The 26,245-nt window shown below is 39.6% G+C and overlaps 1 protein-coding gene across 8 annotated transcripts in view; it reads left to right on the top strand.

The window, feature by feature from the left end:
* ZMYM2 (zinc finger, MYM-type 2) overlaps nucleotides 1-26,245 on the top strand; it is a 90,821-nt gene that overhangs the window by 6,306 nt on the left and 58,270 nt on the right. For 3 of the 8 annotated variants that reach the window (XM_014965964.1, XM_014965957.1, XM_014965958.1), the window contains exons 3-4: nucleotides 16,978-17,101; nucleotides 18,388-19,247. In XM_014965964.1, coding sequence (XP_014821450.1) covers nucleotides 18,398-19,247 — 850 coding nt within the window. In that variant the 5' untranslated portion in view covers nucleotides 16,978-17,101; nucleotides 18,388-18,397. The remainder of the gene's footprint in view (nucleotides 1-16,977; nucleotides 17,102-18,387; nucleotides 19,248-26,245) is intronic. The other 5 variants (XM_014965963.1, XM_014965965.1, XM_014965962.1 and 2 more) reach the window with 4 other exon arrangements.

Genomic DNA, 26,245 nt, shown 5'->3' with positions numbered 1-26,245 from the left:
TCTTTTGTTGTGAAAGATGGCATTAGAAAATGATAAAATTGACGTAAAGCGTAGAATGACTATGCACGTAATTTTCTAATTTAGGCCTGTTGTGGCTCATGGTCACTTTTGGAAACATGGACCTGTTTGTTTTCCTCCTGCAGACTTTTGTTGGAAGCGTATTGGCATTTTGTATTGCTTTAGGCTCCTCTGTGCAATACAACCCTACTAAACCTTAAACAAAAGCACACTCATGATGCAACTATCCTTTTTTCCTTTTTTTTTTTTTTTTTATTTTTCCCTCCTCTCTCCTTGAAAGTTTAACCTTGGTGAAAACCTTGTTTCTGGAGGTCCTTTTTAGATCCCCGTAAGACCTCTCCAGTTTGGCATTTACTCCTAATACTGCATCAAATTTCTCTAAAAGTGGTTTTGTTAATCTCATCCATAGACATCAGCTATCATCTCTATATGGATGACCTTCAACTCTTTCTTCCAGACTTGCTGCCGTCTATACCAGTTAAATCTCAGTTTGTTCTTCTGACTTCTCGTGGGTGTCTGACCTTTAGCTCAGGCTGCTATCGCAAAGGTGATCCTTCCTTCCCAAAAGGAAAACTCCGTGCTGTCTGTCACTTGTAGACAGCAGTGTCATGAGGTCTTTGGTATAAGCCTGTAATCTAGCCCTTGTTTTAGACACAGCACATGCTACTTTTCTAACAGACTGCAGATTTCTTCCATATAGTAAGCTGTCTCTCAATTGCTAATAAACAATTAAGTGTTTGTTATATAGTTGTGTTAATAAATCACATGACTAAATCTTACACCTTGCCTTTGGTCTCTGTATCTTGTAGAAGTTTTTCTTTTGGTTGTGGTAAAAATAATACTGCTCTGTTGATATGGGTTTAGAATCCTGAAGGAGACTGCTTTCCTTGTCTTTTGCTCTGACTAGTCTCTTTGCATCTTGTATTTTATGGCTGTAGAAGTAATGTGTTACCTTCAAATTAAAGTTTGTTTTTAGCTGTGAAGGATATTACTTATCTTCCTTTGTTGTTGTTAATGGGATTTTAAGTGTTGTTTAGATGGTTACATCGTGGGCAGTTAAATGCTTTTGTTCATTCTCCTGTGATGCTCCTTATGCTTGGAGAAGTTCCCTGCCTACACCCTTCAAAGCAGTTGGAACCACAGATGTGGCACTTCAGGGCATGCTCTAGTGGCTGAGATTGTAGGGGTTTTTTGTGTGTGTATGGTTGGACTCGGTGATCTGAGAGGTCCTTTCCAACCATGACGATTCTGTGCTTCTCGTCATGCAAAAGAAGTGAACTTCAGGAAACAAAGCCTACTGAAACCCAAACCAAACCACCACTTTTCCTGATGCTCTAGGACTCAAACATGCTGTCCTTAGAACAAGAAGTAATTCTAACCATTGGTGGTGGTGGTGCTGTTTCCTTTTATTCTCCTTTTTGTCTCTCTCCATCTGCTGTCCCTTATGTTTAGCTTGTTTGCTCTTTGAACAGTCTTATGCTGAGTTTGTACAGTGGCTAGCATAATGGGGTTGGTAGCTTTGGCTCCTAGGAGTCTGTGATAAGAGTTGCAATATATGGGTGTGCTATCAGTGTATTTTTTGATATTTTTTTTAATGCATGTGTGGAAAGGGGAAGAACACATAGTGAGTGTTCTGTTATACCTGAAATCATTTAATGATTTTGTTTGAGCAAGGATTGATGCTTAATATACCAACCTATATATGTTTAAGAACTGTTACTAAGGTGGAAGAATTTAGCAGCCATCTTTTGAGTTAATAGCTAGTATTTGTGTGAATGGGTTTTGGGGGGTTTTGTTTATTTTGTTTTTCTTGTGGTGGTTGTGTTAATTTTGAAAATGTTCATTCAGCATGTGAGGTTTTGTTCTGGTGCCTCATTAAAGAAGCCAAGTAGTATGTAGAAACGCCAGGTAAGAAGTTCTCCGTAATATTTATGATTTTAAAAAAATGTAATTTAGAAATGATAGAAAATGGAGAGTGCAACAAAGGTTGTTTGTTTCTTACTGGACAGGAATGTTGGATATATCTTGGAATTGTTACCATTGTCGCTGTGTTTGGCCATCATTACGTATACTTCTGTCCAAAGAATTAATAGAAATACTGAGATGGTCTGGCAGATATTGTGTATAGTGCAGCAATTATGATCTGGACTAAGTCCAGTATTTTTTAATAATTAAGAAGAATTGGATGCAGAGTTTGGAGAAGATCTATAAGAATAACTCAAGGAGGAGTGGAAAACGTGCTTTCTATTAACAGACATCAGAAACTCAGTCTATTCTTCAATTAAAAGAGAATAGTTCAGGGTGCGGCTTAATCCTGGTCAAGGAGAGACTATGCACCCAGTAACATAGTAGGTGATAGGGTGCTCTCCCTGACTCTTCCCCCACGTTAAAAGCTTATTTTCTGAGTGTTGATTATTACCTGTGCAATACAAATTCAGACAGGGGACAGTGTGTAGGGTAACTTTCAGTGGGTAGGATAACTAAGAGTTGGAATAACTCACTGAGGCATCACTTTCATCTTTTTATGAAAAAGTCAAAAGAGGATTTGGAAGCAAAGTTAAATATGTTTTTGGTGAGGTTTTTTTGGTTGTTATTGTTTCTGTTTCGGTTTTTTGTAGGCTTAGAATACACTTTGTTCTGGACTTTATTGCAGTTGCAGATTTGGACTCAAAAGATAAAATACTGGTTTATAACAAATGTTTTATACTTATATTTGTAATGGGGTTAAATTCAAATAAGCATCTATACTTGGTTGCCTGACCATTTAAACCAGCTTAACTTCGGGTTGTGGTGGACTGGCTGTTGGGGCCTGTGAGCAGCTAGAGAGAAAGGGGGAGAGGTTTGTGGTGGAGACAGTGGGAGAAAGGAGTGGAATTCAAAACCACAGTAGTCCTGTCTTAGACTGGATGTGGTTTATTGTTGTGGAAGCAGCCTTAGCAAATACTATATGCATCATGTTGTTTAAAAATAAAGCTACCTTTTACTTTTTCAAACTAATTTGGTAAACTGAAGTTGTGATTGCATAATTGTAACGTACAACCAGGGAGCAAGTGCAGCTGTGAAAAGCTATCGTACTTGTCTTGTTGACCATACGCATTCTTGCCTTAGATCCTATTTCCTGTCAACCTTACCTCAGCGTAGAACTTGAACTGTTTTGTGGTTGTTTTTTCTTTTCTTCCTCTTCCTTTTTTATCCCATTTTATTTATGGTGTTAAGATTTTCTTTCCATTGTTATCCTGTAGCTTCATTGCCTGTTCACTTGGTCATAGTCTACTATAGTTTCCCTCCTACATATAGCATAGTATTCACATACTCTCTTATATTTGGTTTTCCTTATTCTGAATTACTAGATGCATTGATGCATTACTACCTGCTAATCACTGCAGGTAAATTGTGTTGAAGAAGCTTGTCCATACTGGGCCAAAAATATTAGGTTGTTAGCTGATACTTGGGTATTTCTCAGGGATGAAAAAATCTGGTTGAGACTACTATCTGGTGTTAGTTATTGTTAAAGACAAGGCAAATGGTCTGTCTGCAAACTTCTTGTTCATTTACAAACTATGGCATGACAGTTTTCCCCTTCTAAGCACATGCAAAAGTAAAAAGAAAGGATTTTAAAAGTGTTAGTGAAAAAGATGTTTGCAATCAGGTGGTTGGGAACTGGGTGTGCCATTAGGCCATTAGGTTACTAATTATCCATGCAGAGTTACTATTTTCATGAGCTGGACCTATATGAGTGTAGACTGCATACTAGTTTAAAATAAAAATTCAAGAAACAAACAAGAGGAAGCAGTAGTGAAGAATAACGTTACAATTCCTTGTTGATAATTAGTACAGCATCGTAATTTCCAAAGTGTGTGGCAGTAGTACAGTCTGGGCACTGATAGGGTAGAAAGCAGCTTCTGGTAGTGCTGATAGACAACAAAGTTGGACGTAAATAACGCACCCTTGCAGGGATGAATGCAAACAGCCTACTGGGCTGAATAAAGCAAGACTGTAGCCAGCAGTTTGAAGGAAATGATAATTCCCTGTTGTTTGATAGCTTGGGAGACCACATCTACATCTACAGTCTTTAGTTTACTTTGGGGTAGATGCTTTTATAATAAAGATACTGATTTACTGCAGTGAGCTCAGAGGAGGGCCACCAGCTGAGAGGGATGGGTGTGTTCAGTCCAAAGAGGCTGGAGGAACACATTAGTGCTGTCTTCAAGTTATTGATGGGAAAGTATAGAGAAGATGAAGCCAGACTCTTCTCAGAGATGCATGTTGATAGGTAATAGGCTTAAGTTGCAACAAGGAAAATTCTGAGTATCTAAGGTAATAAAATGTTGGAAGAGGGTGTCCAGAGAGGCTGGGAAATCTATATTCCTATAGATGGATATTCAGAACTCTGTTGGATATGACCCTAACAATGTGACAACTTCAAAGATGGATCTTGTTTCTAATTTGTCCCTGCCTTGAGCTGGGGTGGATTTGATAGGGTGATATCCAGAGGTCTCTTCCAACATTAGCTATTCTGTTAAACTTACAGTGCTTAAGCTAAGTCTGATATCATTTAGTCACCAGGAAGATGCTCTCCATTGATATACAGTGCTTTAAGTTAATTTGATCACTTTTTTTCCTCCCATAACACAAAACTAAGAATTTGTGCTGTTTGGGTAAAATTATTAATAAAATAAATGTAAATGCATGAAATAGTGTTTAAAAATAATTTCTTAAAATTGCCTTATATGTACTGTAAGTTTTTTCTTTTACAAAAAGTATTTTAAAAGAGAAGGTTAACAGAATCAGCATTACTGTAGTTATATGTCATATATGCCATGACTTACAACTATATGTCATAGTCTCCTTCTATGACAAAGTGACCCGCTTGCTGGATGAAGGAAAGGCTGTGGATGTTGTTTATCTGGACTTCAGCAAAGCCTTTGATACAGTCTCCCACAGTATCCTCCTGGAGAAACTGGCTGCCCATGGCTTGGATGGGAATACCCTCTGCTGGGTTAAAAACTGGCTGGAGGGCTGGGCCCAGAGTGTGGTGGTGAATGGAATTAAATCCAGCTGGCGTCCAGTCACGAGTGGTGTCCCACAGGGCTCAGTACTGGGGCCAATTCTCTTTAACATCTTTATCAATGATCTGGATGAGGGGATTGAGTGCACCCTCAGTAAGTTCACAGACGACACTAAATTGGGTGGGAGTGTCGACCTGCTAGAGGGTAGAGAGGCTTTGCAGAGAGATCTCGACAGGCTGGATCGATGGGCTGAGACCAATGGGATGATGTTCAACAAGGCCAAGTGCCGGGTCCTGCACTTGGGTCACAACAACCCCCTGCAGTGCTACAGGCTTGGGGCAGAGTGGCTGGAGAGCTGCCTGGCAGAAAAGGACCTGGGGGTGTTGGTCGACTGTTGGCTGAACATGGGCCAGCAGTGTGCCCAGGTGGCCAAGAAGGCCAACAGCATCCTGGCCTGTATCAGAAACAGCATGGGGAGTAGGACTGGGGAGGTGATTGTCCCTCTGTACTCGGCACTGGTGAGGCCCCACCTCGAGTACTGTGGCCAGTTTTGGTCTCCCTACCACAAAAAAGACATAGAGGTGCTGGAGCGGGTCCAGAGAAGGGCAACGAAGCTGGTGAGGGGTCTGGAGCACAAGTCTTACGAGGAGAGGCTGAGGGAGCTGGGGTTATTCAACCTGGAGAAGAGGAGGCTGAGGGGAGACCTTATTGCTCTCTACAACTACCTGAAAGGAGGTTGTAGAGAGGTGGGGGTTGGGTCAGTCTCTTCTCCCAAGTCACAGGCGACAGGACAAGAGGAAATGGCCTCAAGTTACGCCAGGGGAGGTTCAGGCTGGATATTAGGAAAAATTTTTTCACCGAAAGGGTTATCAGACATTGGAATGGGCTGCCCAGGGAGGTGGTTGAGGCACCATCCCTGGAGGTGTTCAAAGGACGGGTTGATGTAGTGCTGGGAGATACGGTTTAGTGATGGTGTTGCTTTTTGTTTGTTGTGTGGGTGTCTATTTTTGTCAAAGTTAGGTTGACGGTTGGACAAGATGATCTTTAAGGTCCCTTCCAACCTAGAAGATTCTGTGATTCTGTAATGAATTGGTCTGGTTTTGAATGTGTAGTTCTACAGGATGCATTAGATCTAGTAGAGCTTATCCTCTTGCATTTGAGATTGCTCTTTCCTGTCTCTGGTTGTTTTTTCAGATTTTATTGGTTTATATGTTATTGGCTGTACCCCTCATTTCTTGTAACTTTATATATGTGAAAGATTGCATGATATTTGTGTATATTAGGTGCTTACAGATTAGTGTAGTCACTAATCATGACAGAGTTGTATCAAAAGTGTAGCCAATGCAACTATATCTCTTATGAAAGAGAAGTAGAATATTTGCTTAGTTATAGTGCCTTTTCTCATTAGTATCTATCAAATCCTGTGTCCTAGAATGTGTAATAATTAAATGCTGTTTTAAAAGGATTATACATTTTGTGTATTGCTATTTCAATTTAATTTGTTGAATGCTAGCAAAAGATAGGAACTTCATAGATTTGAATTCTCAATTAATCTTTATTGTTCCCTGTGGAGGAAGAGGAAGGTATGTTTTTGAAATGTGTGCTGCGACCCACTGACATTTATTACTGGTCTGTATTCCATTGCCCAGTCCAGACATCTAAATAATTTTACTATTCTCAGACCTGTTTCTGATTTAGCCATTCAGTATGTATTTTTTTCCTACTAAGCATTAACATTTTTTAAAAATTAAGATATGTCAAATGACAGCTTGGCCCCTTTCCATGTTGTATTAAGGCTACTTTCTACTATTTATTTTTACTTTACAGTGTTTTACTTGCCCTCTTCCTATTTTCATATCTTTAGCATAGCGTTTCTCTACTGTTACTGTACTGCTCCCTTTCCACTTAGGTCATCTTTCAAGTCTGTTGCTGTGGTCTCATGTTACCTACTTTCCTGGAAATAGATATGCATTTGGCTATAAGTAATAGATAAGCATTTAGGTATAAATGTGGGTCCTTCTGTGGGTCCTTGGGTTCTTTGTTTTGTTTCACCTTTCTATTCCATTATATATAAAGGATATCCTTGTTGCTGCTTGAGTAGTAAGGAAGTAAAATTTACTGTCTGCCACATTACATGGAATGGCTTTTAAGGCTATAAGTGGTACTGGGTTCTTGCTAATCAGCACCTTTCCATGATTAAACAGCCATGAAATATGTTGAAAGTGGAGGAGACATGTCAGTATGGCTGCCCTAAAACTTACACATAGTTAGTTACTCAAGGTTATGATTTTGATTTGCCATGACTTGCTATGTCAAGTGCTGCTTATTCCCCTGTGAGTGACCTTGAAAATGATAGGTGCTTGGTAGGTGCATTCAAGATTGACCCTGAATTTTCATGCTGTTCATGCATTACAGGGAAGCAATTCTTAGCACTGGTTGAGTAGGAAGACAGATAGGATATAAGGAGAAGAAAAACACAAAACTAAACCCCACCAAACCAAAAATGCTAAATGTTTGTAGTAAGAATATTCAATAAAAATAGTTTTATTTTGTGGTTGCCTGTGGTAAGAATTATTTTTTTTTTTGCTAACATGGAGTTCTACTCACATAGGTAGGTATCTGTCCATACACGCAGTACGTGTGTTTCACCACAGAAATTGAGACTGGACTGCAGTAGCAGCACTAAGATCTAACCTAAAGCTGGCCTAAATTTCAACCCTTTAAAAATGTTGGGTTACAACAGCTTTTGTAGCATTTTTCAGTCCTTATGAGTGGGTTTTTAGGCTAGTAGACTGCCTCAGTTGAATTGTAAAACAGCTCTTTAAAGGTGATTTTTAATTGGAGTGGTTTACTTTCCTTTTTGGGGTGAACTGTGGTGTACTGGGGTAAATCACTGGGGTTCAGTTGATGGTTCATACCCCAAGAAAGCCACCATATGTAGGTTGCATCTGGTTGTATTGGGAATGAATGTTCGGGAGTTGTAGCAAGATGTGGCAGCATGCTGTTAGTCTAGAGAGCTTCATGATAGCTGCATACAGTCTTTACAATAGGCTGAAGTTTTGATCTTCAGACTTAACAAAAGTCAAGTGATAAAAAGTCACTTTCTGTAATAAGGAAGGATAAGAACTCTTGGAAGTGGCTGAATTAAGGAATTAAATGATGTTATGGTCAAAGAAATGTCAGGGTCAGGAACTGATGATTAGAACTGCATAGCCTCACAGAACATTGAGAAGTGTTCAGATTAGTCTTATTTTGATTATTGACCGGAATATTTTACCCTAAATGTGTGCACCCATCGCCCAACTGAAGTCAACCCAACAACAATAGGTCAAAATCTAGAATTTGGGTGAGTGGGTAAAGTTTCCATGAGGCTAGTGACATTTCTTTTACATGTAAGGATATTATTATTCTTCCACTAGGTTAGATTAATGGCTGTACTAGGTTAGCAGATAATTCACTAACCTATTTGCAACAGTGGTGCAAATGGATAGAAACTTGGCAGATATAGCATGATTTTTCTGTAGGTGTATTCTGGTTTTCAGCAGCTGGCCACCTAAGGGCTTCTGTAGAGCTGCCTTTGGACCACCGTGTTTAGCAATCATCCGTGCATTTATTTTCATGTTTGCCCAATCCTTATTTGAACTGGTTGCTTTTCTGGCCTCTGTAGCCTTCTACAAGCAGTGACTCTCACAAGTAAGAAGAAAAGTTATTTTCCTGCACAGTAGATTATTAAAACTACTTAATTATTTTACTGAGCACCTTCTTGGTTGTGTGTTGTAAGGCACTGAGGATAGCGCTCTATTTATCTATTACGTTTGGTTTTTTTTCCCCTTGCAGGTTTATAATCTTTCTTGAATTGTTTGTCTTTTCCAACAAGAAAACTTTTCCTTTAATACAAATTGTTCACATAACTCAGCTGTTTTTTCCCTTTTCCATCAAAAGGTGGTCACCTGGTGATCTCATGGTAAAAACATAGTTCACCAGCATCATGTGTATGTAGTGACAATTGTGTTCTGTATTGGTTTTGATTCTTCTTTTGTGTTATTTTTTCCTCTTTGGTTGTTGATGATTGAGTAGATTTGAAAGAGTGAAGGCATTGCAGCTTTTATCTCAGACTTCCATTTTAGAGAAATTTCTGTTTATATAGTTAGCCTTTTCTCCCTGTTCATTACCTTGCATTTATCACTAGTGATTTTGCTGCCTCCTCCTTTGAGCATTCAGCACTCTGATACCCTTTAGTTCTTTACAGCCAGTTTCTGTTTGCAGTGGCTGTGGAACACCCCCCCGGTAACGTCTCTTTATTCTGATAACAGAAATGTATGATATTTTTCTCTTTAAATAATTGCAAATCCCCCAGAAAACCCTTTCTCAAATCTTTATTATGGATAATTTCCACTGCAGTCTTTAGTGAGGAATGTGTTTGAATGCCTTTTGGAAGTCTTAAGTGCTGTATACCACTTTAATTGGGGTTTGTCAACCCCTTGAAAGATCTCTCCAGTAGTCCTGTGAGGCATTACCTTTTCTTTGCAAAATGTTAATTTTTTTCCCTATATATTATTTTTTCTTTTTTATATTTATTCTGCTGTAGTTTATATCAGCCTGCTTAGTGATGGAGATAGGACTGTAGTCTATAATTTGGTCTATTATTTGGGTAATTGTTATCATCTTCTGCTTAAGTATTTGGTTACAGATACTGAAACATAAAATTTCTGATGGTCTTTAGAAATCTGAAATGAATGCGATGTGGCCCTAGTGATTTGTTCTAAAATCCTCTTCTATTAGAACTTTGATATGACATTTTTCCTTTGACTTGACCCCTAGAAAGAGAGCTTAGATGTGCTCTTCCCTGATCTTTTCCTTACTGAACATCAATGCAAAGAATTTATTCTGTGTTTTCTGCTTTGGTTCAGGCTTCTTGGGTACACTTCTTCTTTAGGAAAATTTTACTGTTTGTAAAATGGGCAAGAATTGTCATTTTCCCAAACATTTGCTCTGACATAGCTCAGTAGCCTGTCTTGAACCATGTCCAGCAAAAGGTAACTATTAGGACAAGTGTATATAAAACTTCCCCCAGTACAACTCTGACATATTTTAAGCTCAGAGACTTCCTTATAGTAGTCTTTGTGGGTTTCTGTGGTCTTTGTAGATTGGTCATATGCTTAATATGATGAGGTTTTAAATAGCCTTCATGCTCTCAAAAAGCTTTTTGTTCTGCTAGCTGCTCCATTCTGGTTTTTTTTAACTGCATTTCTCACACTTATGTTCTCCTTTTTGAAGTGAAATGTTGAAGTGAAATGATTTTTTTAATATATATTTTTTTTATTCCCCTGGGAGTTTAAATATGTGCTTCTGGAGTGCTGTTTGGATAACTTCATCTTGAACTGTTGTGTTGCTTAGAATTAGATGAGGAGTTGGTTCTTTCCTCTTGCTAGTCTTCCAGCTGGTTGCAGTTGGCTGTGGGTTTTGTGGGTTTCTGGGTGGGTTTTTTTTGTCTGCCCTGTTCCCTTGGTCTGCACAACAGTAGTTGAAGTCTTCAGTTATTATTCTGCAGTCTCTGTTTTTCCCCTTATCTCGCACGTGCTGTCACTGTTGAGTGAAAGTGATTGATAGTATGCCATTAATATGTTATTTCTTCTAGTTTGGATATGGAATTTAACTGTATCACAGTACCTGTTGAGGTAAATAATTTAGTTAGGATATTGTGCTTTCCTAGCAGAAAGCAGTATTCGTTCACTGGGGCAAATCAATCACTCTCTACTTGTTCCTATGTTTATACCTTAGTATAATACTGTCTCTTGAATTTTGTTCATGCATTCACTTTTGAAGATGTCTCAGTTATGTATTCTCTCAAAAGCAGTCTTTCAAGTTTCCCTTTTTTATTTTTAGGCTTCTAGCCTTTATGGAAGCACTCCCACATGCTGGTCCTACTTTTGATGTCCATTTCAAGTGCCCCGTATTGGTGGAACTGTGGTTTTGACCAGATTTCAGTGACTCTTTTTGATTTTTTGACTTTGGTCCAAGTGTACAGAACCATGATGACTCTTCTGTCATCTTCATCCCAGGTGTTACTAATGGCAGTTAGTAAAGGCTTTCAAATTCTAATTTCCGCTTTTGTTAAAGCGGAGTTGATACTTTTTTTTTTTTTTTCTTTAGGTCAACACATACCTCATGATAAATTTAAAAATCTATTTTATCATTCAATAGTGGAGTTCACTTGGCCTATGGAACATCGCTTAGCTGGCTGTCTAAAAAGCTTTAGTATTTGCCATCCTTCCAGAGAAGTGCCTGCATTTTGCCTTTTATTTCTTCCAGCAATTAAGCCTTGAATGTAGCTATGGGATTGTAATTTATTTCAGCATGAAGACTTTTATAGATGAGTGATTTAGCCCAATTTAAAAGGAGGACACACAAAGCCTTGTTCAGGAAGGGCTGTTGTATATTGGTAGTGCTTCTGTTTTCATCCAGGTATAATTTTGGTGCCTGTGTGCTACCACAAAGCCTTGAGCTTATTTTGCAGCTATATTGAACATGGATTTTCTGCACACTAGGTCTCATCAATTTGTGTTGAGTTTTTTCAAAGTCTCAACAATTCATCCAGTGATGAAGTCTAATCAATCTTACAGGTTTCTATCAATTGTATTTCTGTTGTTAAGCATCTTTTGCTGTTAACAGTTGATATGTGAGGTCTTCCCTGGTTTCCCATTCTAAACCTATTCTTTTCACTCTGTAGATTGTTCCTTTTTTGGTAGTTGTTCATGCAGAAATACTGACTGTGACATTGCCTATGTAGTTTTTTGTGTTTCTTCTTGGTACTAGCATTTTTTTAGAAAACAAATCGCAAAATTTTGGGGGTAATTTTGTTGCTGAGTCTTGCAGAGGTAGGAGATGATATTTGTGAGGGAATATATGCAGATTCTAGTTATGACTGTGCACTAACAGTTAAGCACATAAACTTTTCTTATCTTTATGTCATACCTTACAATACCTTTTTAAGAGCCTTTGTGGAAAAAAAATACTTTAAGGCAAAAACATACATGTTTTGGGTCTTACCTTTGCTACATATTCTGTGCATGTAGTATAATGCAGCCAAGTCTATCTTTAGTATAAAGGTATGTAAAAATAGAAATATCAAAGGTTTGAGTGAGGCCTGAGTTACCATCTGTCTTGCTTTCACTTGGAGAGGTGTCCAGTACACCTGGAATCGATTGCCCCAGGGGTGGAAACACAGCCCCACCATTTGCCACGGACTGATCCAGACTGCACTGGAAAAGGGTGAAGCTCCGGAGTATATTGACGATATTATCATATGGGGCAACACAGCAGAAGAAGTTTTTGAGAAGAGGCATAAAATAGTTCAAATCCTTCTGAAAGCTGGTTTCACCATAAGACAGGGTAAGGTCAAGGGACCTGCACAGGAGATCCAGTTTTTAGGAGTAAAATGGCAAGATGGACACCGTCAGATCCCAACGGATGTGATCAATAAAATAGCAGCTATGTCTCCACCAACTAGTAAAAAGGAAGCACAAGCTTTCCTAGGCATTGTGGGTTTTTGGAGGATGCATATCCCAGATTACAGTCTGATTGTGAACCCTCTGTATGAAGTGACCCGGAAGAAGAACGATTTTAAATGGGGTCCTGAGCAACGACAAGCTTTTGAACAAATTAAACAGGAAATAGTCCATGCAGTGGCCCTGGGGCCAGTCCGGGCAGGACAAGATGTTAAAAATGTGCTCTACACCGCAGCTGGGGAGAATGGCCCTACCTGGAGCCTCTGGCAGAAAGCCCCAGGGGAGACACGCAGTTGACCCCTAGGGTTTTGGAGTCGGGGATACAGAGGATCCAAAGCCCACTATACTCCAACAGAAAAGGAGATACTGGCAGCATATGAAGGGGTTTGAGCTGCTTCAGAAGTGGTTGGTACAGAAGCACAGCTCCTCTTGGCACCTTGGCTGCCAGTGCTGGGTTGGATGTTCAAAGAAAGGGTCCCTACCACACATCATGCAACGGATGCTACATGGAGTAAGTGGATTGCACTGATCACTCAGCGAACTCGAATGGGAAACCCCAGTCGCCCAGGAATTCTAGAGGTGATTATGGACTGGCCAGAAGGCAAGGATTTTGGAATGTCACCAGAGGAGGAGGTGATGCGTGCAGAAGAGGCTCCACCATATAATGAACTACCAGAAGATGAGAGGAGATATGCCCTGTTCACTGATGGGTCCTGCCGGATTGTGGGAAAGCATAGGAAGTGGAAGGCTGCTGTGTGGAGTCCTACAAGACAAGTTGCAGAAGCCACTGAAGGACAAGGTGAATCAAGCCAATTTGCAGAGGTGAAAGCAATTCAGCTGGCTTTGGACATTGCCGAGCGGGAAAAATGGCCGGTACTTTATCTCTACACCGACTCATGGATGGTGGCAAATGCTTTGTGGGGGTGGTTACAGCAGTGGAAGCAGCAGAATTGGCAGCGCAGAGGCAAACCTGTCTGGGCTGCTGAATTGTGGCAAGATATCGCTGCCCGGGTAGAGAATCTGGTTGTGAAAGTACATCATGTAGATGCCCATGTACCCAAGAGCCAGGCCACCGAGGAACATCAGAATAACCAGCAAGTGGATCGGGCTGCCAAGATTGAAGCAGCTCAGGTGGATCTGGACTGGCAACATAAGGGTGAATTATTCCTAGCTCGATGGGCCCATGACTCCTCAGCCCATCAAGGGCAGCAAGTGGATCGGGCTGCCAAGATTGAAGCAGCTCAGGTGGATCTGGACTGGCAACATAAGGGTGAATTATTCCTAGCTCGATGGGCCCATGACTCCTCAGCCCATCAAGGGAGAGACGCTACATATAGATGGGCTCGGGACCGAGGGGTGGATTTGACCATGGACATTATTGCACAGGTCATCCATGAATGTGAGACATGCGCTGCAATCGAGCAAGCCAAGCGATTAAAGCCCCTTTGGTATGGAGGACGATGGCTGAAATACAAATATGGGGAGGCCTGGCAGATTGATTATATTACACTTCCACAGACCCGTCAAGGCAAGCGCTATGTGCTCACAATGGTGGAAGCAACCGCTGGATGGCTGGAAACATACCCTGTGCCCCATGCCACCACCTGGAACACCATCCTGGGCCTTGAAAAGCAAGTTCTGTGGTGGCATGGCACCCCAGAGAGAATTGAGTCAGACAACAGGACTCATTTCTGAAACAGTCTCATTGACACCTGGGCCAAACAGCATGGTATCGAATGGGTTTACCACATTCCCTATCCTGCACCAGCCTCTGGGAAGATAGAACAGTACAATGGACTGTTAAAAACTGCACTGAGAGCAATGGGTGGTGGGACTTTAACAAATTGGGATACACATTTAGCAAAGGCTACCTGGCTAGTTAACACCAGGGGATCTAGCAACCGAGCTGGCCCTGCCCAGTCTAAACCCCCACGTACTGTGGAGGGAGACAGAGTCCCCGTAGTGCACATGAAGAACATGTTAGGGAAGACAGTCTGGGTCAGTCCTGCATCAGGCAAAGGCAAACCTGTCCGTGGGATTGCCTTTGCTCAAGGGCCCAGATGCACTTGGTGGGTGATGAGGAAGGATGGGGAAGTGCAGTGTGTACCACACGGGAACCTGATTTTGGGCGAGAATAGCCAATGAATGAAACTGTGTGATGTTAATTGCTAAATGACCCTGCCATTGTACGTCTCACTTTGGTGACTGCTATTGGTTGTACTATAGTAAGAATCACCCAACTAATGACTGATGGACTCTGATGAAAAATCGAGTACAGTGCAGCCTTGAAGAGACCAGAACTGACCTCAGCAGCTGGCGCCCAGCAATTTCAATGAGACCAACATCTTCAACCTATGGACATGAGCTACACCGGATACATCAGCCACAAGGCCCAAAGAAAAGATACAACATGCAACAGTCCAGCCCCAACGTACACCATCTTGCATGCCCTGAGAGAGGGAGGTTGAAGTCATGGGTTAAATGAACTCAATGGACATTTTAGAGTGATGGCCTATAGACTAAGGACATTATACCTGTATGTGTGTGTATATATATATGTCAGGAGAAACTGACAGTATACAACTGGAAACTGTAGGATCTGGGCATGGCATGAAATGGTATGGAATAAGGGGTGGATGATGTCCTGGGTCTGGCGGGGATGGGGTTAATTCTCCCCAGGACCTAGGAGGGACACAAGTATTCCATCCCATGTGAGCCATGCCCAAGGGGGAGCCGGAGCTGCCGGGGAAGGGGGGGGACAGGAAGCCGGGGCGGGGAGGAGGCGGTGACCCCCGGGGGGAGGAGAGCGGTTGGGGGCCTCCAGGGAGCAGTCGTATCGAGTGGCGGTACCGTGATCGCGGTTGTATATCCCTCTGTTCTTGTTGTTGTTATTTCTTGCTCTTTGTCCTGTTCTGTTAAAATTGCCTTTTTTTATTCCCATCTTCCCCTCCCGGCCACGTGGCGTGCGGGCTCTGTTCTGTGCGAGCGGCTGCACGTGGTCCTTTGTTGCCGTCTGAGGCCAAAGCACGACACCATCTTGGCACAGTCTCATTTCTTCTTTGCTCCCATCTGTTCAGGTGTATTTTAAAACTTTATTAAAAGCTTTGTGTGCTTGTGATGCTTTTGTCCTTGTGGAGAAAGAAAATACATGGAATGAACCGAGGAAACTATAAGAATCAGTAAAGTGAATGAATTCTTTTCAGCAAAAGCTGAGCTGTAGGGAAATCTAACTTTGAATTATTCAGCTCTAGAAGGAAAAATAGGTAAAAGAGAATATTGGATTAAAATAATCTTCAGTGTAACGGACTGATTTCTAGGGAGGTACAAGCCAACTGCATTGATAATACAGTTCTTTTTGGTAAGAAAACCTCTTTCGTTCCGATTGAATGCTACCGTTATTGCGGTTCAGATGCTATTACATAATGGCATTTGGCTGTAAGGCTAACATATGAAGGAATTAAAAGGTGGTCCTCTCTTCTAGGATTAATCTGGTTCACAGCTTTGCTGTTTGGTCCATTCTGCCTCTTGTTCCCTCCCTCTCCCCCTGCTGCCACTTAGTTAATGGACAAGAGGGCTTGAATAATGTGTAAATGTCTAGAAGAATATTTGAGCTTTATTCCTCTGGGCCTCTTTACTGTCTGGGGATTTTAAGGGCTGTCCTCAAACAGTAGATAACTACACAAGTTGAGACTTTCTATTTTAAAAATGCTGCCAAGTGTGGGAAAGCTAATGACTGTTATAAAACCTGAAGAATAAATATAGGCTTGAACTTTGAACATTTTCAGTTTCTTGTGAATGTTCACATGTGTTAATATAAGTATGGATGCCTGAGCCTGTGCTAAGTATCGCTGCAGTGCATATATACAATTTGAAAATTACTAGCAATATAAGGTTTATATTGCGTTGTAAGCCTGATTTATAATGTATGTTCTGTAATTTTCCTTTTGCTATATCTTAATTTTAGCATAGTCAACCTTGATGCTTGTAGCAGAACATACCTGATAAAAAGCAAAGAAGTGTAACTGCTAAGGTTTCTTTTTTTATCAATAGCTTAGTTTATTCGAACCATTTATTTCCTTAATATTCTATTACAGGTATACTTCTCAATTCTAGTCTTTGATTACTTAATTGCAGTTATGTCTGTATGTCTCTTACCAAATATTTTATGTTTTCTGTCTATAAAATACCAAACAGAGGATTTTGGAAATGTGATGTGACATAGTGGAAAATCTAGAATAAACAGTACTGTTCCTTCTCTACTTATGGCAATGTCTGTATAAGCTGATACTCTCTAACATTGTAGGATGATAGTGCTAAAAGTCAGGTTTGAACTTTAACTGTAAATTAAGAAGGAAGTCAGTTTAAAGAAGATAGTTGGTAGAAGAGGTTTGAGATGAAGAAACTGTTGTGAATATCTAATGTTTGTTTTAACCCTATTTCAGAACACACTGCTTTTGTGGAAGGCAGCAAGTTGATACTAGAAGAGCAGATTCCCCACAGGAAAGAAAATAAAAACTCTTGGAGCAACTTACTAAGGTAAACAGATTGCAGTGGATTTCTAGATGGGTAAGTATTGATGAGCAGGCTATTTCTACTTCTTTTATTTACCTGTCTTTTATAAAGGATTTATAAAGCACAGAAAGCTACTTTCTAGCCTTTGACACAAGCTCAGTGTTGTCACAAATCAGTGTATGCTCCAAGGCATACCCAAATTATCACGTAGTTATGTCTGTATTTTTCTGGTTGTTTATATGAAGATCAATTGAACTTACTGATTTTTTTTTTTAGTACAGACGTTTTTTAGAGAAATCTTACGTTCTCTAGCACTGATTACGTAACAGTTTGGAATTGCAGGTACAGAAATCATGTGTCCAGGTTGCCTTTTATAATCCTTTAAATTCATGGTAGAATTGGCAATTATAAACAGCACATTCCCCAAACTGAACAATTACTAAAAGCAAACAGAACCCCCCCAGGCAAAGAAACTGTTGGGAAGAAGCTTGAAGAAGCATCACTTGCTGTTAAAAGAAGAGAGATAAAGTTGTTGAAAGCTGCAGTGGAACATGAGGTACTAAGTCAGGACCTCAAATGAGCTGCCTCCGGTAGTGGCTAGAAATGAGAGGTTGCTGTGCACCTTTTGCTGCTCAGTAATATTCTTGTCATGTGCAGCACTTCCATTTCTCTTTTGCTTACTTCTGTGTTCCAGTTATATTGGGGCCACATAAGGAGCTTTGGCAGTGTGGGTTGGGGGAAAATCAGTTGAATTTCAAAGTTGTTAATATGCAAAATGATGTTACTTTTTTTTTTTGCTAGACATTTGGATATACGCTTCTGTCTTTTATTGTATAAATTACTGATATTGAAACTCTGTAACATTTCTAATAGGAATGAAATTTAATATGAATTCAAATTTTCTTTCTGCACGTCTAACTTTTGATCATGCTTTGCAGTCTTAAGAAAAGCAGTGTTTCAGGATGACTTTGTGTACATATCTGGGTGGGAAAGGGACTGAGAAATCAAGATCGCTTAATAAATACTATCAAAAGTTCTGCTTGCTGTGTATGCTTGTGTGTATTGCTAAACATAATGATGTGTAGCTATTGTGTGGAAAATGTTGGTACTGGCAGTATTTTTTTGCTAGTATAGGATTAGAGAGTAAATGAATATTAAGACATTCAAAGAAGAGCACAGAGAAACTTTGTCGTTTTCTTCCTGAGATAATATAAAGAAAAAAAGTAAAAGCAGGGACTATTAATTCTGTAGTTACTTTTAAGAACTGTTATTGGAAAGTATATATTATTCTGAAGTTGTGTGTGTTGTTTTTTTCTTGCTTTCTGTTTTTCTTTAAACAGCAGATCTGGAATGGACACGAGTCCTCTGGGAGGATTAGAACTGTCTGAACATACTCCTGGTCTACTAGGGAATACCACCATGGCAGCAGGTCTTGCAAATGTAGGAAATACATTTGGAGGTCCACCAAGTTCTTTAGTTTCTAGACCTAATAAATTCCAAAACTCACCTATAGAAGATGACGATGATGTAGTTTTTATTGAACCTATACAACCTCCACAGAATTCTACGTCACTGATCGCAGATCAAAGAAACGCTGCATTTACATCATCAAAAAATGAAGAACTTCAAGGCAATGATTGCAAAATGCTTCCTCCTCCAAAGGACGTAAATTCTCAAAAGGGGAGTATAAGTGAAACTATTATTATTGATGATGAAGAAGACATGGAAACAAATCAAGGACAAGAGAAGAATGCTTCCAGTTTTAATGAACGAAGACTTCCAGAGTGTAAAAATAGAACCAACGATATGGAATTCTCATCTTCCAGTTTTTCAAGAAGTAAGGTAAATTCAGGAATAGGTAATAGTGGTATATCCACAGAACCAGACTCTGAAATTCAGATTGCTAATGTTACTACATTAGAAACAGGTGCTATGAGCTCTGTGAGTGATGGTCATTTAGAAAATGCTGAAGGGCGTGACATGAACTTAATGATTACACATGTAACATCACTGCAGAATGCCAACTTGGGAGATGTATCTAACGGACTGCAGTCAAGTAATTTTGGTGTTAATATGCAAACATACACCCCATCTTTGACTTCACAGACCAAGACTGGTGTAGGACCTTTCAATCCTGGTAGAATGAACGTGGCTGGAGATGTATTTCAAAATGGAGAATCTGTGACTCATCATAATCCTGGTAAGTTGCAATTCTAACCATTTTCTTAAGAGCCGAAAATAAATAATTCAATGTTTGATTAAAACATTTTTGGCAGTGGCACTGCTTAGTTTCTTTAGCTTAGTTCACATGGAAGATCTCCGTTCCCTTTATCCCCATCACAACCTTATCTGTGACGCCAGAATAAAATATCCTCAATGACATAATGTGTTAGGTAAAATTCCCCAATTAAGCAGTTAGTGATACCTTCAGATGTTATAAGACACAAGTATTTGTATCTAAAGCAAAGCTCTCTTTTTGACTTTAGTGTGCCCCTTTAACTGACACCAATAAGGGTGAGTGTATCTGTACCCTTTTGTGCAGTTCTATGACTAGTATAATGCATCAAAGTTACTTTAAATATTATTTTACTGATCTGTTGTCTTGCCATCTGCATATAATTTGACATGCAAAAAACCTGAATTTGAAAGTCTGATCTTAAGCTGTAAGTAGCTAGCTGTCATAATTCAATGCCTACTAAGCAATTCTTGACATTTACAATGCTCAACAAAACAGGGTCCAAGCTACTTATGGACTCACATATTTCTGCAGTTAGTTACACACACTTTATAATTGCTATTTGGTCTCCTGTGATAATATTGTATAATGTATTTGTATCATACAGTATTAATTTTTTTATTTGGCTGTTTTTGTTCTCTATGTAAATAGCAGTGTATTGTCTCATTTAGCAAGTAAACAGGTATTCCTAAAAGCCAAATGGAGCGGTCATGAATGGTTTTCTGGAATTGTTATTCTACAGAATTTAAGCTTTCACATAACCAATTGAAAACATTCCAGGTTCCAACATATACTGGTACTCTGCTGCCTTGTTAGGCTGGAAGTGGGGGAAAAAGCCAAATTACCACTTTTGCTAAAGGTTTAACTTCAGACTAATTAGCATAATTTTAAAAGGAAAATTTAAAATGAGTAGAATCTAGGTGCAGTAGACATTTGTTAATGCATGATTTCTTTATTTGCTCAAATGCTGATTAAAACACATGGATTTATTCTTTTTTTTTAATCTGGTTTTTAACAAATATTTAAATAGCACAGTTCTTCAGTTTGGTCATATATTACCAATTGTACTTTTCCAAAGTTTAATACCTTTCATATTGTATTGTAGAAATGTCAATATGAAGCTTAAGCTTTAAGTTGGTTATCAAGTTGTGGGATTTTTGCGTTAATCTTGAAAATGGTTTCAAAATTTGACTTCTGAAGTTGAAATCTGGGAAGTCTTTATACTCTGTTTGTCTTACTGAATAATTCAGAAATTCAGTTCCTAATCACAGAATGATATGGGGTTGGAAAGGACCTCTGGAGATCATCTAGTCCAACCCCACTGCCAAAGCAGGTCCACCTAGAGCAGCTTGCACAGAAACTGTTCCAGGTGGGTTTTGAATGTCTCTACAGAGACTCCACCACATCTCTGGGCAGCCTGTTCCAGTGCTCTGCCACTCTCAAAAGTTAAAAAGTTCCTCCTCCTGTTTAGATGGAACTTCTTATGTTCAAGACTGTGCCCATTTCATCTTGTTCTGTCACTGGACAGTTGTTTAAAACCAAAATTCCCACTATTGCTAATTGATCCCTTAAACATGGGGTATGATTATTGTATCTCAGATGGTCAAGTGCCTTTGTTTTTCTTGGGGAAAGTGCATTTTAAGAAAATCAGCATGTGCTTTGCCTTAAACTACTGAACTTTTGTTTTTTGGTGTGATTAACAGACATGCCTGAATTTAGCCAGTATGAAGTCTTACAGGCTGGGATCATAGCAGTTTTGAAATAGATTGAGTTCAGAGAGACAGTAGTAGTGGCTGGGAGTCCTTTCAGGGATATGATGAAGACGACTCACTTAGAAGTGGACATGAGAGGTATATTTCAAGGTGTATAGGATATTATTTTTTATGACTGTGGTCTTTTTATTTGAAAAATAAAGAACAGTAGCTTCAAAAGAAAGGAGGAAGAACTGTTGCGGGTAAAAGAGAAGGGAGAAAAATACCAAACGAGAGAAATTAGGAGAGAAGAAACGAGGAGGAAAGAGGGAAGACAGCTATAGTGGAAAGGCTTTTACGCAAGAAAAAGCCTGAAGCATGATAGGTGTGGATCATTTACAGGTTTTTGTACTTGGAAAAATGTAAAGGAAAGGTTTTCAAGTTACAAGTTTCAATTTTGTTCTTTTTCCCTGGAAGTTGCCTCCTTTTCCTCTATACAATCTTGTCAGTAGAAGTTAACCCTGCCTGTTGGAAACTTTGATAATATGACAGGAAGCATTTGATCTTACATATGTTTAATATTTTATATAAAATTCCAGTCGAAGATTGCTAAGGATAGATTCATCTTTTCTGGATCAGTGGTGTTCCATCTGTTCTGATTTCCAGATTTCTAAAATATTTCAAATGGAGGTGGAGACTCCTGTTTAGTTAATTTAAGCCTACTGATGATAAAAATGCTTTGATTTATATAATCTGAAGATCATAGATTGAAAAACACTGCTTATAGTTCAGAAATAAGCTGTAAGAAGTTAGATAGCAAACTTTGTTTTCAGACACTACAGCTTTCCTTAAGGATTTCCTAGCTAGCGTTTGTTGAATGTCAAAACTTTGGCTAAGGACTTAATATATCAGCTTACAGAGCAGTTTTGTGAAAATGAGAACTTGTCCGTTACCTTGCTAGGACATTCTAGCTTGCATCTTGACTAAGACCTTTTACTCATTTGCTTCCTGTATAGAGGATTTGAAGCTTTGAAGATGCAAGCATGTATAGTTTCCTGATACTACTACTTTTTCATCTAGTGAGAAAGGAGTTGGGACATGTGACATCTACAAGTTGTTAGAAGAATAATAGATCAATAGTGAGGCTTGGGCAAGTATGTTGTATGTATTTGTATTGAAGTAGTGTGGCCAGCAGAATTAGGGAAATGATTGTCCTGGACTCGGCACTGGTGAGGCTGCACCCCAAATACTGTGTTCAGTTTTGGACCCATTACTACAAGAAAGACATTAAAGTTCTGGAGCATGTCCGAAGAAGTGCAGTGAAGCTGGTCAGTGGTCTGTAGCACAAGTCTTACAAGGAGTGACTGAGGGAACTGGAGAGAACTTCCTTCAGAGCCTGGAGAAAGGGAGGCTGAGGGAAGACGTTTTTGCTCACTACAACTACTTGAAAGGAGATTATAGTGAGGTGGGTGTTGATCTGTTCTGCCAAGTAAGAAGTGATAAGACAAGAGGAAGTGACCTCAAGTCATGCCAAGGGAGGTTTAGAATGGATATTGGGAAAAATTTCTTCAATGTTAAGCATTGGAAGAGGTTGCCCAGGGAAGTGGTTGAGTCTCCATGCCTGGAGGTGTTTAAAAGATGTGTAGATGTGGCACTTAGAGACATGGTTTAGTGGTGGACTTGGCATTGTTAAGTTTACAGTTGGACTTGACAGCCTTAAAAGTCTTTTCCAACCTAAATGATTCTATGATTCTGTATGTAGTTTGGAAGATTTCTGAATCAGTGTTAATGTATTCCCCTTGGCTAAGTGACTCCGCTATATGGGAAGCAGTAAGTGCATGTCAGAGAAACTTGTGTCCTGCACATATTAATTTAGAACCTAATGTAAGCACTGTAGTACATTTGATAGAATGGTTTAGGTGGGAAGGGACTTTTAAAGACTACCTAGTCTAAGCCCCCTGCCATGGGCAGGGATATCTTTCACGAGATCAGGTTGCTCAGAGGCTGGCCCAACCTGACCTTGAACACTTCCAGTGATGGGGCATCCGCAACTTTGCTAGGCAATGTTGTGTTTTGCTGCTGTCATTATATGTCCTCATCTCCAACCTAAATCTACCCTCTTTAAATTTTAAACTGTTGCCTCTTGCTCTGTCATTACAGGTCTTGGTAAAATGTATATCTCCATCTTTCTCAAAAAAGACCCCTTTATATATTGATATATAGATGCAGTGCTAAGGGACATGGTGTAGGGGATGACTTTGTAGAGTAGGGTAGATGGTTGGACTCGATGATCCCAAGGGTCTCTTCCAACCTAGACGATTCTATGATTCTATGAAAGGCTGCAATAAGGTCTCCCCAGAGAGGCTGAACACCACCCTCTCTGCCTTTCTTCACAGGAGAGGTCTTCCAGCCTGTTGTCATTTTTTTTGTGGCCCTCCTCTGGACCTGCTCTAACAGGCCTGTGTCTGTCTTGTACTGGGGACCCCAGAGCTGGACCCAGTATTCTGGGTGGTGTCTCAGGAGAGCAGAGGGGCACAATCACCTCCCTTGACCTACTGGCCACAATTCTTTTGATGTAGCCCATGATACCAGTTGGCCTTCTGGACTGCAAGTGCACATTGCTGGCTCATAATCCAGTTTTTCATCCACCAGTATCCACAAGTCCTTTTTGGCAGGGCTGTTCTCAATCCATTCATTCCCTAGTTTGTATTGATATTGAGGATTGCCGTGACCCAGGTGAAAGACCTTGCACTTGGCCTTCATGACATTCATGAGGACACATTCCTCAAGCCCAAAAGGCCCCCTGGGTGGCATCTCTTCCCTCTAGCTTATTAACTGCACCATTCAGCTTGATGTTGCCTATAAACTTGCTGAGGGTACACTTGATCTCACTGTCGGATGTGGTTGATGAAGATAGTAAATAATGTCAGTCCTGGTACAGAACCTTGATGGACACAGCTTGTTCCTGATTGCCACTTGGACATTGAGCCATTGACTGTAATTCTTTGGATGCAACCATCTAGTCAATTCTTTATCCATCAAATCCGTATGTCTCCAGTTTAGCAGCAAGAATCTGTGGGGGCAACCATATCAGAGATCTCGGAGAAATCCAGGTAGGTGAACAGAAATCCATGTAGATGAGTTTCAAGTGCTTTTGGAGTGGAACTCCTATCACTACGCTCCCTGATAAAGAGTCCCTCCCCATCTCTCCTGTGGGACCCTTTTAGGTACTGGAAGGCTGCTATAAGGTCTCTCCAGGGCCTTCTCTTCTCCAGGCTGAACAACCCCAACTCTCTCAGCCTGTCTTCATAGAAGAGGTGCTCCAGCAAGAACTGAAGAAATTGAAAATGGAATTGTACAGTCTTATAAACTTGGCCATTAAAGAATTACAGATAGAAACCTGAAGGATGAAGACATAAGGGCAATGAAACTCATCCAGGATCAACTAAGGAAGTGTGATACACCTTCTCAGTTTGAGGATATGAAAAAACAGATTTTAGGCATCCTTTGCAGAGAATGTAAAGCGGAGGAGGTAACATGGTTAAAAAGTGAGATATGATGAAAAGTCACAATGTAAACAATAATGCCTGTGAAGGTGTGATGTGGGAGAAGTAAAAAAAAAAAAAAACCCAAATGCAAGAGGTCTGAAGCCTTAAGGTACTAAGGAAATACTGAAGTAGTCTTAATGAGGTACTGGGAAGTCATGGTAAAAGTTTTAAACACAAATGAGCCTGGAGAAGTCAAGTTTTCATGAGAGGCAGTTGAGCCCTACTGGAGTTATTGGCACGTGTAACTTTACTGCACATGCTACATAATTCTGATGAGAGATGCAGCGTGCTCCCACTTGAAACCTATGGGAAAAGAGGAGAATCTCAAAATGTTTTTGAGGTGTTAAGGTGGTACCAGGATATAAATATATCTGAGGTAGTAGGCAATAGTATAAAAATGTTTGAAGAGGGTAGTCAAGTGAATTTTAACTTCAAGCACTGTGGTAACATATCTTAGTTTGTCAGTATGGATACTCATGTTTTCAAAGGTAAACTTCTTTAATGGTTTAAAGAGGAATGTGTTTTGTTCTGCTTCCCCTCACCTCTTTGTTTCAGCTTTTATATTTACCCTCAAGTATTACAGTGAATTTCTGAAGTGTCTTACATGTCTGAGAAATAGAGCATCCTTGACAGATACAAAGTCGCACCGGAAGACAATCTTCTATTTGCTAAGGAATGATGTTGTTTGTTGCTGCAACAAGGGTTCTTAGAACTTTGTCCTAAAATGAATTTTAAAACGATGTAGTGGAATATGATGTTAATAAAACAGAAAGAGGACTTCAGAAAATAGTATGAGAAAAAGATGCTTTCTGTTATAAATTATTATGGACCAAGATAATGTCCCTTAAGATTAAGGTATGGCAGTTGCTGAAGTTCATGGATTAAGGTTTTTGTTATCTAAAGTTACAAATTTAAAATAATCTTTCATATATTTCATTGTTAATACTAGTTTTAATGGCACTCCAGAAATACACTGAGTTGCTGCAGTAAGCTATTCAAGGCTTTAGTATTTTTATTTAGTTACCCTAAAACCTGTGTTTACTTTTAACTTAAAAGTAGTACTACCCGTACTACCAAGTACAGTAATATTTATGCAGGTGTTTGCTAGTCATTAAGTGACAGTGAAGTACTGTTCTAGATGCTGCGAGTAAAAAGCTTGAAAGGTAAGCCCCAAGTGCTGTGACAGTATTTGGGATATCTGACATACAATACTGAAAACGTGTAAATGTTTGTTGGTTGGGGTTTTTTTTTAATATAATAGAAGGACATTCCTATTCAGATTTTAATTCATGCTTGAGGACTTTATCACTCTTGGCATTCTTGGCTCAACATTCCTAAATTCTGGTGACAAATATTTAAAATAAAAGCTTAAATTCCAGAGAAAAGCCTAGAAATTACATTTTATTGGGCTTTTTTTTTTTGGTCCAAAACTGTATATTCTGCTCCAGCATGATAGCGAGCGTGTAATTTAACAGAAGCATGTGATCTTTCTAGATGTATTTCTGTTGTAGAAAAAGTTTTACTTAATTTCTTAGTTTCATAGTAGTTTGTCTGAAAATTCAGATGGAAGACTAGTGGAGTCTGAAACACAGGATCATGGATTTGTGCACTGCCAGAACTTAAAGAAATATTATTTTCTAGGTTTATTGATTTCTACTGAAGAAGACTTGGAACTCTCATGACTCTCATGACTTTGCCAGTTTGCACATTAAGTGGTATTCAT

Source organism: Calidris pugnax, unplaced genomic scaffold, assembly GCF_001431845.1.
Source record: "Calidris pugnax isolate Ruff unplaced genomic scaffold, ASM143184v1 scaffold20, whole genome shotgun sequence".
NCBI classification, from domain to species: domain Eukaryota; kingdom Metazoa; phylum Chordata; class Aves; order Charadriiformes; family Scolopacidae; genus Calidris; species Calidris pugnax.
The sequence above is the reverse complement of the archived record's forward strand: the minus strand, read 5'-3'. Positions and strand labels throughout refer to the sequence as shown.